At 39.4% G+C, this 21,335-nt stretch overlaps 1 protein-coding gene across 1 annotated transcript in view; it reads right to left on the bottom strand.

Moving 5' to 3' along the window:
• Positions 1-4,661: 4,661 nt before the first annotated feature.
• Positions 4,662-21,335, bottom strand: part of st6galnac5a (ST6 (alpha-N-acetyl-neuraminyl-2,3-beta-galactosyl-1,3)-N-acetylgalactosaminide alpha-2,6-sialyltransferase 5a) — a 42,754-nt gene continuing 26,080 nt past the window's right edge. Inside the window, exons 3-5 of the mRNA XM_084008309.1 lie at positions 19,817-20,229; positions 11,380-11,487; positions 4,662-7,592 (exon numbers count right to left, since the gene is read on the bottom strand). Of these exons, the coding sequence (XP_083864435.1) occupies positions 7,331-7,592; positions 11,380-11,487; positions 19,817-20,229 (783 nt within the window). The 3' untranslated portion in view covers positions 4,662-7,330. The remainder of the gene's footprint in view (positions 7,593-11,379; positions 11,488-19,816; positions 20,230-21,335) is intronic.

Raw genomic sequence — 21,335 nt, 5'->3', positions numbered from 1 at the left:
GGAATGCATTTGTCATTTTTTTGTTGTTTTTATCCTTCTTTAATTCCTCTAATACTGAAAACCCCTAGATCTGCTTTTACAGTTACCAACCCTTGAAGGTGTGCCTGGCAGAGCTCAGTCTAAGCGTATTATATATCACAAAGACATCCTTGAGTTGAATTGTACACCTGCTCTGTTGTTTTCTTCCCCGGAAACATTTCAAACAATCCAGAGGGGCTATTTAAACAATGTAGTTTTCTTTCTGATCAAGACGTGCATATGAAAAGACTGAGCAGCCATCGGATCCAATCCTCCATATACAATCCTTGAATACCTCGCTGCCCAAAGCCAACTCATCTCTTTATTCTTAAACCCAATTCAAATTGACTCCATCTCCTCTGCACCACTCGTTCTTACACAGATGGAATAGGATGTACCCCACCGTGATGTGGGCCTACTCCGTCTCTATGGTTTCCCTTTATGCTAATCAAGACCTGTGTCTGTTTTCCTTCACACCTGACTCGGTTGGAAGAAGATCTAGTGACAGGACGATATTATAGCAGCCATCTCTGAAGTGGCAGAGAGATTTCACGCTGAAGAGTCAGGTTGGAGGCCTTGAATGTGTCACGCAGGTTGTTCAAATGACGGAGCAGTGTCTGAATTCACCACTGAGCACACACACACACACGCTTGTTGTCTTCAGAGGTTGAACGTCAACATTAGTCCCAGATGGCAGCCTCCTAAATTTGCACAGGAGTGCACGCATACTGTTTGGAGAAAGGTGTGTGCACCTGACATGTTGTCCAATTTCCATGGAAACTCTGAGTTTCCATCTGCTTGTGAGTCTTTGTAATGTCAATCATTCCCAGGAATAATGAAAGTCATTTTCAGTTTTTCATTCTTCTCTGCAACAATAGCTGTGGCATAAACCATGCTCAGTAGTGTTTGTTTACTGTTGTTTTGAATTTAAATGTGGATTATTCTTAAACATTAATGTGTCACCTTTTATTGATGGTAGCTGAGACAGAAAGAGCTGTAATAAATATGAACAGTGTTTGTATATATGACAGATTGCATTGTTGAATGTTTCATTAATTCATGCAAAGTCTATTTATATTCATATAAACAACTGATACAAACAAAATGTGTGATATAAGCATGTCAACAATTTTGGTTTGTTTAGAGCTCATGTTAATTATTAGAAATAATGTTCAAATGTTAAAGGGATAGTTCGGAATTTTGGACATAAGACCTATTTTCCAAGTGAGCCGGTGTGTTCGAGACGTCTGGAGACGTTTTCAAGAAATTTCATTCAGTTCTTCTAGTTGCCAAGTTCGCTTATGCTATGGCTAGCGCAAGTCAATGGTTCTTAGCTAGCATGGCATTAAAAACAGTCTTGCCCACTCCACAGTGCACCAAATCCATTAAAACACTAGACTGTTGATGTACATATCTGTGTTGATAGAATAATATTTGAAACAAAACTAACCTCGCATCGCATGAATCATCCATTTTTTGAGGAACTAGTTTCTCAGCAGCAGCGGAACTTTACTTTGCTCCGTCGGACTCAAAACTCTAAGACGCGCCGCCCGAAATACTGCCCGTAAATAGGCAATCGAACCGGGCCAAACTGTCGGCACTTATACCCCCCAAGGCTGTCTGAAAAGCCCTCGGATCTCACTCAAACACCGGGCAGCCCACGGCCACGCGAAGCCACAATACGCACCGTGAATCCGGAACACTGCTCCGTCCGGAGAACCGTAAACCCTCGGACGCGTTGCGGGGATTCCCTCCGGTAAATAGACACATGAACACCGACGAATAGTCGGGCCTCGTGCCCTCAGAGCTGGGTGAAAAGCCCTTCGACCGCAGACCAACACCGGGCAGCGGCCGGCTCCGCGAATCCACACATGCGGACTCTCTGTCGGACTCAAAACTCTAAGACGCACCGCCCGAAATACTGCCCGTAAATAGGCAATCGAACCGGGACGAATTGTCGGGACTCATGCCCTCAGACCTGGATGAAAAGCGCTTGGACCTCACGCAAACACCGGGCAGCCCACGGCCACGCGAACCCATAACTACGCACCGCGAACCTCTGCTCCGTCCGGAGAACCGTAAACCCTCGGACGCGTTGCGGGATATTCCCTCCTGGCACCACCAGTCTCCATTTGTTCGGTCCCGGTTCTCAGCTCCAGCGGGGGCTATCTCGGTCTCCACAGACGTTCATTCACGTTCTGCCCTTTGAGCATCCCTCTCACGCAATTCTTCCTCTGTATATTCAGGCTCGTACAGGTACGGTTGGGTTTGGGTGGAAAAAAACTCCTCATCAGAGTCTTCAAAAGTTTCAGTATATTCTCCAAAAGTGTCCATTTCTGTGAGATTGAAGAAACTAGCACTGCAGGCTACTCTGCGTCTGTAGCAATGACAGCAGGTAAACAAACTATTATAGAACCGGTAACTTATAAGTGCTAGGTGATATCAGTCCACCGCTGCCATAGCCTACTAGGAAGTATGACACGCTGCTGCTGAGACATAAATCCTTAAAAATGCAAGGTTGGTTTTATTTCAAACATTCTATCAACACATATGTACATTGATAGTCTGCCGTTACAATGGATTTGCCCCGGGTGCACTGTGGAGTGGGCAATACTGTTTTTAATGCCATGCTAGCTAAGAACGATAGACTTGCGCTAGCCATAGCATAAGCGAACTCTGCAACTAGAAGAACTGAATGAAATTTCTTGAAAACGTCTCCAGACGTCTCGAACACACTGGCTCACTTGGAAAATAGGTCTTATGTCCAAAATTCTGAACTATCCCTTTAAAAGTTGCCCTGGAAGAAATGTCCTTGAAGCTCCAGACCAACTAACAAATGGGACTCAAGGTGAGATTGTTTTGTCACATTATACTAAATATATTAACTTTGCATAGCAAAACGATTCTTACCTCGTATTTGTTTCCAGAGCTTTCAGGCACATCTGATGGACTTCATGGACCTTTAATCAGGGATGTTCCATACTTGTGAGATGACAACTTGTGCCATCTGCACGAGAGAGAGAACACTCCAGCTGCTGTCGAAGATTAAGACGTGGTTGAAAGCTCCAGAAAAAGCTTGTAAGTGGATGTAGATTTTTTTTATTCTTTCTTGTTAGAAATAACAAGCATCACCCTAAGTTTCCAATTTGTTCAGTTCCTAATTGGTTTTTAGGAATTAACTTAGACGAGAGTAGTCCTAACCCAAATGATTCTGTTAACACAAATTTGGTAATGTTAATGCTGATTAAATCAAATAACTATAAAACAAACAAGGAAAACATTTGCCTTTTGTTGTTAAAAATCCATTTTTGTTTCATGTTTTATGGTCTTAAAAATGGCCATTTAATTTTTATTGACAAAACAAGACGTTTTAAGACATCACATTGAGCTGAGGTAAATTTGGAGAGGCATTGTGACATTCTGGTATCTGCAGCTCTTAAAAAGCACACAATTCAGTTTTCTCACAAAAAGCCTTAGAAAGTATTAAAACTCTTTGTTCTTCCCTGCTGTAGGTGGAAATGGTGGTTACAAATGTTTTTTTTTATCTGATTATCTGAGGAAGACTTCTACAGCCACAAACTAAGAGAATTGTGACGGGGATGTAAATGCAATGTTTAATCATGTGTTTAAGTCAGCACCATCAGACCTGTAACAAACATTAAAACTACCACTACAGTAGCAAGCTCATCCACTAGTCGTAGCCATTAAGACTCATTTAAGTAATCCCTTTTAATTAGCAATTTTTGCCACTTGTCCAGGTCATAGTGATTGAAATATTAATTATATCATTTGAAATGATTGTTATATGCTGCTGGGAAGTACTGAACTTTTTAATAATATAATAAATACTTCTAGGTCATATCCTGCTGGTTACCCCTTGTACTTTAATACGTCTAGATGGTATAATTGTGAAACCGATTTTAAATTACATCGCGTGTTATATAAAGGATCTTAAAAATAATTTAGGTTGGTTAACCCTGCAGGAATCATTTTTATAGACCAAACTTTGAATCACATAATGAAGATCTTTTCTTTTTTTAGCCAACTGGTAGTATTTTCGTGTGTATTAAAAGAGTAAGAGCAGTAGGTTATTTTTCAGCCCTGTTCATCATTTTTGAATCATTCTTCCTTGATGCCTATTGAGTACATTTTATTGAACTGGCTCGAGTGTATGATATAATTGAAGTGTTCATGACCCTCTGTTGAACACTTTCCCTCTGGTAAGATTTCCCTTCATCATCTCATAATGTTACTTTTATCTACTGTATGTATTTTACCTTCAGTGTTTGAGGCAGAACCATTGTCAGATAGAAATAAAATGCTCCAACACTCATGAAGACAGTCAGGGATCTATCGCGGCTCTGGAGAGTAATGGCCTTGTAGCAGTGCCTGTCTTTCATTATTATTTCAGCGCGACACAGCCGGATGTCACAACCAGACAGGAAGACTGAGATTGAAAAGTAAAAATGGCAGCTGCCGTCAGTGGAGGGTAAAGGTGAGTGACTGGCCTCCCATCCTCCACAGAGACTCCACGCTTCATCTTCATGTCTGGGGGCGCTGCTACACGCATACAGGCTGATAGTCCCATTCATTTCTCACATTATTGTTTTATGAAAATGTTAATCACAGCATTTTTCACTGATGAAAAATATTTTATTGAGTGGAATGATACATTTCTATCATGTGCAGAAAGAAAAAACAATTAACAGCAGTGCTGAAATGCTGCGTCAATTGGTCCATCAACAGAAAAGTAATTGGCAACGATTGATAGTATGAGAATCGTATGAGATTTGGTGAAATGCGCTTTCTTGCTGGATTGATTCCACTGTCATGTCTGTTCATATGTGACTGGAAGCAGCAGCCAGTTAGCTTAGCTTAGCATAAAGACAGCTAGCCCCAGCCTTTCAAAGGGCAGTGATGGAAAGTCCTTGTTTGTACACACCGTAGTCTAAAAGTACTTTACACGCAAGTTAAAGTACAGTTTAGAACTATCAGCAAAGTGTGTTAAAGTTTCAAAAGTTAAAGTTATCATTCTGCATAATGACTAATTTTGAGGAGTGAGAACATTATTCCATTTTTATCACTAGCATTTACATCCAAGAACATTTTTCGGGTTGAAGTTTGTCAACGTGGAGCCAATTTTAAATATTTGTTACATATGTTGTATAGAAAGACACTAAATGTCATAAATGTAGATGAGTAAAAAGTATATATTATAATTATTTTCCTCTGAAATGTTGTGGAGCAGAAGCAAAATCCACCTCCCAGCACCTTTAAAGCTCACTAATTAATACATTTTTTTCCCTAACAAAAACCTGCAAACGTGTGAAAATGTTAATTTACCATTGTATTGGAGGTTATGTGCTGTAATAGTTCTTGGCTGGGACCAGGAACTTCCTTGAATTAAAAAATATTCAGTAACAAAGAAATCATCATGCTAAGCTAAGCTAACAGGCTGGTGAGTCCAGCTACATTTGTACGGTACGCAGTAAACTTTCATCTAAATCTCTGCACACATGAACGTAATCATAATCAAAATGTAAAACTGCTCATTAATCATGAAACAAACAACATTCCAACATTTAAATATCCCACTGGTTTCACCTTGTCATGAAGCTGCTTTCCCTGTTTTACATCACTGCCAGCTGAATATTTTAGAGTTTTGCACCAAACGAGCAATCTGAAAATGTCACCTTGGGCTCTGGGTATTTTCTGACCTTTTATATTCATTTAGTCTATATTTTATTAGACTATTAATGACAAAGTTAATTAGGCAAAAGAAAAAAGATTTACGCGCCTCTCACTTTTCTAATACAGACCGTTGCACAGCCATGAAGTCAGGAGCAGTACTCCGTACGGTAGCAGCTGGTTATGATGTATATGAAAAGTAATGGAGTCCTCGTCTCTGCCAAGGAAAAACGTTCTCGTGGTATGAGCATCTATGTATCTGACCCCCAGCTCCCCCCCTCTCATTACTCACATTACAGAGATGAGGGCAAAATCAATAGGGACTTAGCAGTGGGATGCATCATTAAGATAACCACACGGCTTTCTCCAGCCCGACACCTGATTCTTATTCATGGAGGAGAGGAGAGGGGGGAAACAGAGGATCTCAGAGAGAGGAAGGGGCAGTCTACCAGCAGTGTATACTCCATCAAATGAGGGGAGAGTGCACATAAAGCACATTGAGGAGAGGAGAAGACTGACGGATCACACACCCAAAAAAAAACACAAAAAAAAAAATGGTGCAATTCTCCCGGGAGGTGATTCCGGCAGCAGGTGAGTACTGTATAGTAGGATGGATGGCGCTGCGGCGTCCCTGCTCTCGATTTTAATCTCCCACTCATCTTGCGTGACACGGCTGTGCATTTACATGGAAATCCAGCTGGTAGCTAAATAAATCCCGCTATTTAGTGGTGACGGGGAGCGTGTATGATGCATACGAGGCCGAGGAGGGGCACACGCATGAGGCGAAACCCAGTTCATGTTACACACTTGTCACTCAGTCAAGTGCTGCATTGCAAAAGTCTGACTTATGTGACACTTTAGTGAGCTTACAATGCAAACATCTGAAAGAAAGAAAAAAAAAAATCAAAGGCAGGGAAGTGATTCATTCCTGCTTTTATGGAGTTTAAGCACTTGTTGCATGACACAGGAATCTCAATGAAGAATCTCATCCAGCCTGACCTCAGTCTTTGAAAACCACAGAAGAATATGAATCCGAACAGCGATGATTCACATTTCAAATGGCCAAATTGAACTACACTATTAGTATTCAGCTGACACTGTCTCCAGGACTACGTTGTGGCTCTACTTTGATTGCGGGCATTACATTGGTGTATTTCTTCCATCTGTAAAGCAGTGAACCCTGCGTAGACCCTCCATGCAACAGAGGCGTTGGTGGAGGAGCCCGATCTCAAGTTTGCGTCCTCTGTGATCCCTCAGGTAAACACACGACGCATACACTCACATATACACACACAAACACAGGGAGGGTCCGCGCTAAGACATCGCATGCATGCATTGAGTGTGTAATGATTCCTCCTTGTCAGAACTCACTTTACAAGGTTGTACAAGAGATTTACAGCTTTGAACTGGTTCTTCTCAGTAAACGGATCACACTGCTGGAGATGCAGTGGTGGAGCTGTTCAATACAAATGTCCTGCAGGATCAACGCGCCTCGGGCTTCATATGTGGTAACTTTTTCTTGCCTACTTCATGTTCTTTCCTCTCAAGTTATGGGTTTAATGTTCCCCATCCCGAGTCTTTCTTAGTTGAATCTCTAAAAGCCTGTTCCTCACCCCGACACATGTCACGTGTTCTGGGGAACCAGGGGCGCTGCTGCTGTGACCGTCCCCTCCAGCGTCCGGTTGGCAGGGAGAGGCGGGGGGCTCCAGTCCGGCTGGTAGAAGTGGATGTCAAACGTCCGTGCCCAGTTAGCGAAGACCCGCTTCTCAGTGATGAAGCGGTGGTGGCTGCCCCGTCGCCCGCGCTCATGGGAAATGTACATGGCGCACTCATCTGGACCACGCGGCTCGTAGTAGTGGTAAGGGACGGAGTGGTGCTGAGGCTCCCTGCATGGATTACACAGCCGCATTCAGTGCATTTTAATAACATTTAAATGCCACCTGCAGCTCAACACTGGATGGAAAAGGACAAAGAGCATGAGTTATGAAAGAGTTCTAAAAATGGAGCCTATGGGAGTTCAGGCACGGACGCCACATTAGAGTTAAATGTTCCAGACAGTTAATCATCAAATTGTGTATGTCTTAGTAAATGTAATAGCTTACTATGCTGACACTTTTTTAATAGCATACTGTATCATAACTTTTTTTTAAGATATACTCTACTTTGTCTTTTTATGACATCCTATATCATGATATTTAATGGTATTTTCCATGTCATAATATACTGTGGTTTATTACATAATGACATTTTATGGCTATATACCTGTATATTTAAAATATTATATATGAGGCATCTTATACTATCACTTTTTACAGCATTTTTAATAACATACTATACTATCATTTTATGACATGCAATACGATGAGTTTGTGTTTGGGCAGACTATAGTAGGACTTGCATGTAATATACTACATTATGGCTGTTTTTAAAGAAATACTACACTATGATTTTTTTCATGGCATTTTTATGACACTACAATTTGAATGATACGTTGGCTTTTTCATGGTATACTCTATTTTTTTTAATGCGGTACTATAGTATGACTTTTTATGAATTTTTTCAACATTCTATACTATGACTTTTTTTAATTACTTTTTTCAACAGACTATAGTATTACTTTTGTATGACTTTTTGACATACTATACTATGACTTTTTTGACATACTATACTACATTTTTTTCATGACTTTATTCAACATGCTACATTGACTTTATATGACTTGTTTCAACATACTATGACTTTTTGAATTACTTTTTTCAACAAACTATACTGTTACTTTATTTCTGACTTTTTCAACAAGACTTTTTTATGATTTTTTTTCGACACGATATACCAAGACTATTTCATGACTTTTTTTCATGAATTTCAACATATTATACCATGAGTATTTTCTACATTTTTGACATACTATACCATTTATTTTTAAATTTTTATAACACATTGACTTTTTCTTACATTTGTATAACATACTCTTGCTTTCACATGACACTTTTTTGTCATTTAATGGCATAGAATACTGTGACATATTTATGACATACTATACTATGGATGTTTTATGACATAATACACAATGGCTTAATGACATCCTATATGTATGACTTTAATAAAAAGATGTATGATATACCATACTATTACATTTTTTTGTGAGCCAATATACTTTTGCCTTTTATGACAAACTATGACTTTGTATGTTAAACATTGACAGGATAGTCTGCAACTTCCACAGGCGCACCATTGACATCACCACTTGGTATGGCAGTTGCACTGCCCTCTACAGAAAGTGTTCAGAACGACTCAGCACATTGCTGGTGTCCATGGAGGGCCTCAACACACAGTGGTGCAGGAAGAAGGCCAAAACGATTATCACAGACCCCAATCACCCCAGCTAGAAACTGCACTGCCTACTGCCTTCATGGAAAATGGTACTGTTTCTCTATATTCATATGTTTTCTCATTACATATATACATGAACTACATTCCTGTTTACATTACAGTTACCTGTCCGCCACAAATATATATTATGTTATGTCAGGTATTTTAACTTTGTACTAGATTATGTAAATGGATTTTGTCTATAAATATTTAATGAGCATTGTTGATGGGAGCCTGAGCTCTATGATTTTCACTGCCAAGAACTGATTCTCTGATAGGAAAAATAAAGAACTTCAAAACTTAATACTTCACATTTTTTATCATATACTATTGTAGTGATAGTATAAATATGACATATATACTATGATAACTCTTCTACAGTTTTATGACATACTATGAAATGTATTTAATTTTTACATACTTCACCACTGCTTTTTTGTGACATCTTTTGACATACTATTTAATACATAATATGAAAACTGCGGTACATCAGGCTCGAGACACAGGTTCGGTTCTATAAACGTGTTCTTTTGGAATAAGATTTGTTCCGTGTCCAATAAAACACCCTAATGAAAGCGTTGAGTGATACAGATAAAAACGTGAGTTGTAATTCTAAACCATTAAACTGCTTATAAGAGGCTGTATGAGTTAGTTGCTATAGGAGAGAGGCAGAACTGGCTCTGTGTCCTATGGATCTTTGTATTTCTGCTACATGGTCAAGGAGTTGGTCATGGTAAAACTGCTCAGTGAGTATAGCGCGGTCATAACCTTTCGTTCTTAGATGTATGTTTAGTGAACAATACTAAAAGATTTGCCCTTTTCTTTTTGAGAAATACTGGCCATGACCGCTTGCTTGTTGGTTACACAAAGGACTAACTGTATTCATTTTCAGTTGATTTGGTAATAGTTTAAATAAGTTGCATTCCAATGCGACACTGTGTTTTTTTCCCCAATAACAGTGGGATTAAATGCTCCTTGATGGTTTAAGAAAAATATTTTTTTTTTAGAAGAAGTTAAAGCATTGTTCAAATAGTTTTTCTATAACATTTAATCACAATATAAACAACCATTGAAGTTATACATATTAAGGTATAATTTATAAAGTGGTTTTCGGTGGTTTGGTTACATTAGACATTGACAAAAAAAATAATTAAAATGTTTTCTTGAGCTCATGAACATTTAAGATACACTGAACAGAATTAAGATTTAAGTTCATTAGCTACTGTAATTAACATTATTAATACTACTCTAACTCTTAAAATTAAAACACACTAATACTGCACACTAAGTTGTTTTGCAATTATCACTGCAAATTAAGTATTTAGACAAATCTATCTGTACTCAGATTCTTTAATAAACTAAATGTGGAAATGGTCCAATCACAAATGTCCTGAATTTAAAATGTTACTTTGAAGTTATTATCAGCTATATGTACTTAAAGTATCAAAAGTGAAAACTTTTCTTTTGTGCATTATCCCTCACGGACGTGCGCCTACTTCACATAAGCTGCGTTCCAGTTCACGGACAAGATCTTCAGAAGTCTGCATCTCCATACTGAATAATCCAGAATACGGCATAAAGGATGAACAAGGCCTGTTTTTGATCTCAAATTCATCCAAGAAAGTCATTTGCCTGAAATTTGGGGAATACAACTTGCATGTCCCCTGCAGCCCTCAGTCACCGATAATCAAGCCACTTTGTGTTTTAATTATCGGACGTCGTTTTTTTGACTCCACGTCTGCAGAGGATGAGTGTTAGAGAAATAACGGGCTGTGCTATACGGTGTGACACACACATCAAATCACAGGAGTGACATCAGGGCACGCAAAGGGAGACCATTATGCTACTAGCTTAAGTAGTGGAGCAGGAAATTAGACAGAGCAAACTTAATTTCCTTGCTACGGCTAAAGAGGGATTTTTTCATTCTGATGCACGGTGGAATGATTTCTGTGGTTGCCAGGGAAAGGAGCAGAGTGAGACCTCTGTTTTTTTCCTCCATCTCATATCTTCAATGCACATAAATAAAAAAATACATGTGGGGTTCAATATATGTAAAGCTCATCTTTTTATTGACTTATTTAAAAAAAAAAAAAGCATATTCAGTCAATTTAAGCATCTCAGAGACCACACTGACATTTTATTTATCAGCTGCCTGAATATATTTAGTTTTTATCTTTCTTATCAGGTGGATGTGCTGCTGTGAATTTCTATTCACTTGAAGCGGCTGCATATAAAGCTCTTAGTGATGGTGTTTGATGCTCAGCTGATGATGGTGTTTTACATGCAGCTCCACTGTCTCACCTGCAGAAGTCAGGGGCAACCATGCCGTAGACATTGATCCTATCACACAGCTCCAGGGCGATGGTCATGGTGAACCAGCCGGTGCTAAGCCAGGAGTTTGATATCCTTCTGCAGAGGAGTAGAGGAAGAGGAGGGGGAGAACAAGATAGATGGATTTCATTTGTGGGGGATCACAAGAATGAAAAATATGCGATATTCGATTTATCTTTTCTTTTTTAAGAACGTGATTAACTTGGATAGAACATCAGAAAAACTCACATCGCCGTATTATGGCAGAATAAAGATTTATCTAAATTCAGAGGTCGATTTTTCCTGACTGCAAGATCTTTCTCTCGTGGCTTCATTAAAATACAGATCCATCCTCCATATAGACTTATACAAATGAACCCTGTCAAACAATCAAACCCTTAATCACAAAGAGGGCTTGGTTCAAATGTAGTGCAGATAGTTGAAATGACAAAAGTGGTCGGCTGCAAAACGATCTACCTGCTTTCACAAGGTCATGCCCGCTAAGAAATGTGCGATTATCGCCGTGTTTCCGACGTGTGCTGTTATGAAAGTAATGGGAAATTATATTTTCATTTGCATTCGATAATCCGTCTTAAATGTCCATCAGTGGTTGCTGCCAGATGGAAAAAACATGACCGTCTGACTACCATACATTTTTTAAGAATCCCTTGTTGGTTATGAATAGATTTAATGGGCTCCAGACTCATAAATCTTCAAACGCCACTTCTAAAAAGGGCCGTGAGAGCTTTCCGTTTAAAGTAAAAAATATATTTAACTAGAACTAAACAAAAATAGCTAAAGCTCTGATCATTTAATTGACAGCGAAATGAATGAATAATCCCTAAGGATGGTTAACTGAAATGTGCTGGAATATAAAAAGAATAAATAGATAAGATAAAAGATAAATCCTGACCACCTTGGTGATTCCATGACTTTTTCCTCTCATGCAGAGATCTTCAACAGGGGGTTCGGGACCCCTAGGGGGTCCGCAGAGTTACTGCAGGGGGTCCCCAAAATAATTTGATCGCAATCTTTTTTTTCTTCCAAAAATGTAAATATGTCCAAAAATAGACCTCAACATGAATACAACCTATTTTAAGCAAATATAAATCTTCCTGTTTGTTTAATATTATGTTGTGAAATTATGATGTAGAAATTTCAAAATAGATTTAATTATTATATAATTATTATTTTAATGACTTAGCATTGTATACATACATCATTACAAAGTAGGCTACTGTTAAACACTATACACTACTTAAATAAGGACCACAATTTTATACAATAATGGGTCCCTCCATAAGGTCAACATGCTTCACATTTTTAGTTTTGAGTGAAATATCTTGACACCCTGGGTGTAATGCCGTGAAATCTACAGATATAAGGATGAAGGGTCATTTCTTTGGTTATTTTCACACCTTTCGTCAGGCGCCATCATCGGGTTTAACTTGAATGGTTTTTTTGGTTTATGATCAAATCAAATACAAGCTAAACTCCCATCAGCCTCAGCTGTGTGCTTGTATGCTGATAAGCTAAACTAAACTAAACTAAACTAAACTAAACTAAGATGGTGAACCTGGTAAATTCGCATCGTCATGATGAGCATATTTCACTGTTCAACGCTGTGCCTATGTGCATCCTCAAATAGCTGCTAGCAAGGCTGCTACTGTTTTTCACAGCAGTAAAACTTGGTTAGGACATAAAACTTCATGATGTTGATCTCCGGCTCGTTGGCCTGTAGCCACAGTCGTGATCGCGGCCAAGAACAGTCGTGCAGGAGCTTTTCCTGTTGTGGTCCAAAGCACTTCTGGACCAATCACTATTCATCAAATCAATTTAGAAATTAGTTTGAGTGAAATAATTGCAAAACCGCTCTTGTTCCCTCACGTGTAGCGTAAAAATATTAAAGTATGAGCTGATGCAATACAATTCAATGCTGATCAATTTGAATCCCCTCATATGAATCTCACAGTTGTGAATCTCGTCATGCTCCTGCTGTTGCACGGCTGGACTGGGACGGTGCCTGGTGACCAGTGGATGTGCTAATGCATCAGCTGCCAAGGGCATTTTAAGATAGCAACTATGGAAATATCACAAACGGTAGTGACATTAGACGGAAATAAGTGCTGTAATAAATGTTTACATTGTATATGATACAAAATTAATTAACATTGGATGAACAATTTTGGAGAAACTGAAAAAAAATAGCACATATAGAATAACGAGAGATTGTTTTATGGTACAGAGTCAAACCCTTCAGACGTATTTGCTTTGTCAGACGATAGAAGAAGTGAATGTTAACGAGGGCAATAAATTACTCTTGACAGGGGCTTAAAATGATGGGTTGGCAAGGTATACTACTGGCAAACAAGCAAAACAAATTCTGTATTTTGCAATGTGATGCTGAACAGAAGTAACAAACTTGAGGTTTGAACTTACGTCAGACTGACACAAGAGCCTCGTTGAGCACCGTCATCTTAGTTTGCATGCTAATGTTTGCTGATTTGCACTAAAACTCAAAGTGAAATTGAGGTGGATTCGTTTTGCAGGGATTTGGCCATTAAAAGTATTAACACAAAATAAGTTGTTGTCCAAAACAGATGAATGTGAGCCTGAAGGCTCTTGAGGGAGACATGAGGGTGTGTACCAAATTTGACAATCCAACCGTTTTACTCAACATTACAAATGTCAGCTTCGTGGTGAAGTAAAGATGATGTATCATCGGGGATCGTGAATGTTTCTGGGTGTCAGCCTTTGTGCGCTGGGCCGTCGTCCGGGCAACCGTGGTTAAATAAGAAACTGTTCAAAAGAAGTTGTAACTCTTCTTTGGGTCTTTAAGCTTTAATAAAAGGCAGTTTAGCATTTGTAGTTTAAAAATTTGCCCTCCTCGGTGACGGTGGAATAGAAACTCATCTCCCTGGGAAGCTGTGGATGATGTGAGGAAATGTCCAGGGTCCATACACAGAACAAAGTAGTGGAAGAACAGAATATTAAAACCTCATATTTGTAGGATAAGATTAGCGGCTGCGTAGGATTGTTACAGACCCCCAGAAGTATTGTAAAGTCCAAAATTCAACATTGATTGAAATAGATGTAATCATTTTCCAAATTTCATAACCTGCTTTCATCCTGCCTCAATCCATATTTATTGGCAACATGTTTACTGTAGAGCTGCCCTTCTGTTTGCTACACCCCAACAAAGGGAGGCTTCCACTGATGAGCAACAGATCAGCAACTCAAATGAATACAATTCAAATTGTGCTTCGATTGAATTATTTCCCGAAGACGTCATGACCGGTGTGTGTCTGGCTTGTCTCTTCCTCTCCAGGGGCAAGAAGCATGGTATACATTTAATAATTTATCAGATTCATTTATATTATATATATCCTTTAGACCTGTATCTTTTTGGTATATTATCAGGGTGGTATCTTGCCAGACTCGCAGGGATAAAATAGCTCAGACAGCTGGCGAAGACTATCTCTGTAGATGGCGCTCTAAAAGAAATGAAAGAAATAAAAGAACACATTTGGAGTGTCCCACATGCCTTTTTGGCAAACTTCAAACGTGTTAAATGTAATGTCTTCCATAAAGCCCAGCTCTGTAGAGTGTACTCTGTGATGTGGTCCTATGGACAGATAATCTCCAATCTCTGCTGAGAGCTTTCCAGCTCCCTCTTTGTTGCCTCTCTGATTAATGTCCTCCTTGCCTGCTCTTTGAGTATCGGTGCCCTCTTGGCAGGTGCGTGCTGTTGTCATATTCTTTCCATTTTGCAGTAATGTATTTATTGATTGTTAAATTATGGGGCTTTTTTTATTTTTTTATTTTTTTAAAAACAAGTTTTTTTCTTTCATTTCACTTCCAATTTTGACTATTTTGTGTAAGTCAATTACAAAAAAAACAAAACAAAAAAAACACCAGGGATGGGGTCTGGTCGGGGCAGACAGTCAGTTAATTCAGGTATCAGATTATTATATTTTTTGTCAGAGCATTTGATATTGATGGCTGTCAACATAAACATAGAACATAAAGTACATCAAATTACAACAAATATTGTAAAAAAAAAAAAAAAAAAGGTTTAGAAAAAGGATTACCTAAAATAACTTCAACCTAACAACATCTCCCCTCTGCTTTATTATTCCGACCAATAAACCCTTTAATACAACAGCATTACGTCTGCAGGAGAAATGCATCTACAAATGTATCGCTTCCTACACGTTTCACTGTGGTGTCAAACAAACACAACCAAAATCAGTCCGCACCGCGCTTTGTGACTCTGTGATTAATAGTGACACACACTTTTGTCACACTTTATTAGAGTCTGTTCAGACCACAAACAACAGTGTGGATCCAAAGTGATGCTATCGCAGCCAAAGCACAGCCTCATTTTCATTTAATTATGACAGGACCCAGGTTGTCTGGGACATGTTGATTTGTTGTGATATGCAAACACAGTCGATGGGCTTTGCTATGGCAACAGCACACGCATACGCAGCAAGCACACACCTTTTTGCAAATGTGAAAACTTTTCAACACCGAGAGTGGCACAACATCAAGCAGGCTGCGGTGGATGCACCGAGGTCTTAATCCGAAGGCACGCAGCTAATCTCACTTAAGGAGTCGTCCTCGTTTCCCTGTTGATGAACATGCTGATGAATAATGTGGCGTGAAATGTCAAGCTCTTAGCTTCAATGGCTTTCTTTGCAAAAAAGGACTGGAAGCAAGCTGCGAGTGGGAAGATGGAGCTTCCCCTGATGCTGCTCCTCACATTTACATATTGGTATCGGAAATCTGGACCCAGTTAATGAGCAGTTTAATTCAGTGTGCTGTTGTTTGGTTTTTGTTGTGGCATTGTATTCACTTCTAAGGAGGAGTTGATTATATTGGGTGTAACAGCTAGGTCACATGATTGTGTGATTAGTGCAGTTAGTTAAAGCTGAAACATCTGCAGAACATCATTATGCTGAAACATATTAGTGATAAAAAGTTATTTTTTTGCTTCACATGCAGTGTAAGGTTTATTTATACACACAGCCTCTAATGACTTCAGTGATTAGCAGTTGTTTGGTGTTGATTACTGATCACAGCTACTTCACTTCTGTATCTACTTGACTTTCATGCCACTCTCCGTCTGATCACAGCTCCCGTTTCTGTTGCGTCATGTTTCAGCATTCAAACTGCAATCTGTCTGCAATCTCTTTCCATGCATGGTTTTTTTTTGGTACTATATTCCCCTGATATTATTATCGTCGTATATCTTTTTTTGATGTTGCTTCTCTTACAAGCAACAGACTTTCTTTCTTGCTTTTTATTATTCTATTTTGTCAAATTTTCCATCTATCCCTCCCTAGTTATAGGCTACTCAGTGTTACTTTCAAAAAAGTGAAAAATAATGAACTTTCACACTTTTTTGTATGTAGGAGTGAATTTCTACTAAAACGTGTATTCTTGACTTTCAGTGGAGACTCCGAAAAGAAATCCACTCTGCAGAGTTTTCCTTAACTGAACTCTAGGAGAAGATATTTACAGAGGTCTGGTTCTGGTGGCTCTAGATCCATATCAAGCTGTAAGGATCCTGTGCTGGATAATTGTATTTCCAAGGTCTTTGAACTCACCACCGCTGCAGCTGTTGTATTGTTCTCTGCTGCATATTGGGCCTCCTGCTGTTTATATTTTTCCTCTCATGACCTTTTAAGTCACCACGGATCAGTTTTCCAGGAAGGCAAACGCTCAAAACAAGCTAGTTGTTTCAGCTTTTTTAGACGTGTTATTAAAGGGATCAAACCTGTGATCTTTTAGTGAAGTGAACAAACCTGCCACCTACGCATTATATTTCAGGAAACTACACCAAATGTAGATTAGAAACAGGGTAACATGCCGCGATGACTGCAGCAACATAGGAACACAAAACACTGCACCAAAAATAAATAAATAAATTACTCTTTTAAACGCTAATTTGCCTTTAATGAGCGGTTGAGGGTCATTCTGGCTCGGCAATTTAACACAGAGCATGCAGAGGGACACCTGTTTCTCATTGCTCCTCTGCCAGTGTTATGAAAATGTGACAAACATCCCACACCATCTTAATTACCTTTAGTGAAACTCATAATTACAATTACAGGCTCGCATGGTTCACCATCGCACAGTTGAACGCCCAGAAACTCTGCTATTACCGCTGCTCACGCAGACCTTCAAATCAACAGGATTCATTTTTATGAATTAGTTAAAAAAAAATATATATAGATCTTTCACACAGATGGCTACCATTAAATTTGTCTCCAACATTAGAAATATAGAAAAGCCAAATTTTTAAGGCTTCCCACGCTCCGCAGAGCAGAAATGACCTCAAATAAGCCTCACAGATATTAATGCCTAATGCTCTAAAAGGGATAACAGGATCACATCAGAAGCCTCTTGCTCACTGTAAACATTTAGCATGACTGTAGGCACAGATCCGGACGGATGTCTGAGCTATTCACCAAATCCTCTACTCTGCAATTTCCCCCCCTGACATCTGTCTTAAAGCTGAAGTCAGATTCACTCAACAATGACACCCTGGACAAAGAGAGAGAGTGTGAGTGAGTGTGTGTGTGTGTGAGTGAGGGTTTCCATTACGCATTAATGGCCACGGGACTGAGAACTTATCTCTGACTCATCAAATTTTCAAATCTTTGAGAGGAGGTGTCAGAGAAACAAAACCTCTAGTCCGTCTACATCTTTTGTACATCACGTTTCTCTCTGTGACTCGCATTACGATTTCACATCCAAAACATTTCCCAATGCATTCAAGCAGCAGGAAACTTCAACATCAACGGCCTTTTCATTCAACCAGCGTTTGCTCACTGATGTTTTTCTCGCTTTGAATTACAAAAGCAATAAAGATTGTGAATACATCGGCATGTTGACAACTGGACCTTCACACGAGCACTTTAGGTACCGACTGCTGTTTTGTTCTGTAAATACAAATAAGCTTCTACACATTCACAACTACAAGTTGAAATTACCTAGTTTACCATCTTTCTGCAGCGTCTCCAGGTACGTGGACACCAGCCTTGAACACTGAATGTTGGATTGTGAGCATCGACTGTGTTTCCCTGAAGGTCGGATGATGCTTCACCGCCACGTAGCGGGGTGGAACTGGAAATCTCTCCTTCCTTTCTATACCGGGAGCTGCTTTTATTGTTGTAAGTCAGAAGATGCATGGCTGCTTGTTGAGCGTTTCTTCTCCTTTGGCTAAAGTCAAATGACTACATTCATACTATGAAGCACTTAAAGAAATAGATTTTCCGAGCCCGAGGAGAAATCTAAACTCTTTTCCAGCAGCCTTCCAACTGGACTAATGGTAAGCCACAAATTGAACCTTGTGACGCCGCACATTTCTGCTTCCCCTTTTGTCACATCCACATCCATGACTGCACCAGAGTCATTGTACAGCCTTCACTCAGTGTGATGACTACGAGCCTCCAAGCACTGCTTATAGTAATAGGCTTAACGTCGCAAATTTAGCACGATGATATCATCTTTTAACCAAAAGTATGACCATAATATAATAACGTCACCGCAATTCAGAGGACCAGCTGAAAGATTATCTGTCAGGTTTATTCATTTAATCTATTCATTAAAACACGGGCTAAAGAGCTGCCCCACTCATATTCAGAATCAGAATCACTTGTTGCATTCTCTACATCACTCACTAGTACACTGTGTTTATTTTTAAAGCCCATAATGCTTTGTAAAATATAGTGGAAACCTCTTTTAGTAATCCTATTTGTCTGGGGTCAAATTATTAGAATAAGTGGATGATTATAATAACTTTTTCCTTATTCCTCATGCCGATTAGTACCTAATTGACATTTGTATATTCATTATATGAAAGTATTAAAGTAATGAAACAGACAGCTTCACTATTTACTGAATTTTATTGATGGTTTTAAAGCTTTTCAAATGACTGCATCCTGTGCTGTATATTTCAAATGCAACATTAAACAGTACAGTACTGTATATGATATGTAGCTTATTGTAATTCAAATTATCATAAGGCTATAGCCTAAAACAGTATTGTGCTGTAGCATCAGTTATGCAAATACGCTTCCAAGCCACGACTCGTCAGCGGTTTCATGTTTCATTTCAAACCGGCCAGAAAATAAAGCGTAGGCCATCATGAGTATAGGAGCGATTCTGTCGAAAGCAGACGATCACTACATGCAGTTTCCACTGGAGTGAACATAAGTGTTAAAAATATTATAAATGAGAAAAATATGCGTAATTTGTATAATGTAATTTAAATCCTATATTATACTAAACTGAATAAAATGATATAACTAATTGTGTAACATGTCAGCATTAAATTGTGCTCTCAACAAATCCCAAATAAGGAAACACCTTTGCGAAAGCATACGAGTGAGCCCCATCGTCGTCATCTTGCCCTCACCTGTCCTTGCCGGTCTCCTTCTTGAAGAGCTCGTCGAACTGCAGCATTTTCTGCCAGGAGATGATGTAGACTTTGAGGTTGGGCAGCACCTGGTTCATCAGCCTCAGGTTGTTGTACACCAGGCCCTTCCCGTCGCGCCTCATGTAGCTGCTGGGGCCCCAGAAGATGAACACCGTGTCCTGGCTGGCGTTGAGCAGCTCGTGGCGACTCCTCAGGACCCTCTGCATGCTGGAGTGAGCGATGACGCGCAGGGAGGTGCGGCGGCCCACGTCGCGGGCGTAACCCCTGGCGGTGGGGGCGTCGTTCATGCGGATGACGCACTCGGCCCGGTCGATCTCCTCACCCCGGCCGCCTCCGATGAGGTGACCTGAGCTGGTCACCAGGGCGCAGGTCTGGCAGTGCATCCTGGGAGGCTGATTGATGGAGAGAGAGAGAAAAAAAATGAAATAAACAGAAGAAAATAAACTTTATCTGACAAATATGTACTGCAAATGAAACAATGTGTCCTCCTCGTTCCCCAGAGAAGCACCTGCAGCACAGCCAACAGATTTTTATGTTTTTTTACCATATTTGTAAACTCTACAAACTCTTTTTTTTTTGTTTCCAGAAGTCAAAACTGCTCTGAGTTGTGTTTAGCCCCAGTTCATAGAGAAATATGCAAAAGAGGGAGAAATGCACACCTAGGGGACCTTTGGTTAAAAGCTTCACTATGTGTTTGAGGCAGAAAAAAAGCTTTGTTGACAAATGGTTAGTGACAGGGCCTCCTGGGGATACGCAGCTTGTCATATTGCTTTGCGATTGGTAGAAACCCCGGGGTCTTACAAAGGATTCACCTTACATCTTTCTGACACTCGCACACAACAGAGGAATGTGTGTTTACCTCCAGAACAACGGTCCCGGTACACAGAATTCATGCTGCATTCTTATCAAACAGGAACCGATGAAGCATTCAGCGTATTATATAATTGAAACTCAGGAATTCTACAGGAAACTCATGAAAGATGATCATCACATTAGACATATGATGAATATGTGGATTAAATATCCACATAAATCTGCTTACTTCCTCTTTACCTGCCATTTACAACATACAGATTTACAATTTATATTATGAAATAATCCCGATTTGTTTGACTTTGTCTTTTTTTTGTTCCATGTATGAACAAGTAACAAATGATGATGCATCGTGGCATCATGCTCTTTGTTTTCCTTTGTGCTCGATTGGCGAGGGCTTTCTTTTCCGGTCTAATTTATCTTTTTATTACTATTCATATCCCGTAGTGGTAAAATCTTCCAAAATAAATGCATGAAATCAGGATGAAACAAACACTGCCGCAGCCACTGAAATGAATAAGTAATACATATCTGTGCCACAAATTCTCCAACAAACCCAAAGAGAGAACAGCGATTGATTAATCATATGTGTCTAGTTTTAAGTAGAAGATAAAACCACAACGCAACATGCATTTTGTGGTATTGTGTCGGTATAAATTACATTTATGGACGTAATTATAAAGAT

This window comes from Eutrigla gurnardus, assembly GCF_963514095.1.
Source record: "Eutrigla gurnardus genome assembly, chromosome: 4".
NCBI lineage: Eukaryota > Metazoa > Chordata > Actinopteri > Perciformes > Triglidae > Eutrigla > Eutrigla gurnardus.
The sequence above is the reverse complement of the archived record's forward strand: the minus strand, read 5'-3'. Positions and strand labels throughout refer to the sequence as shown.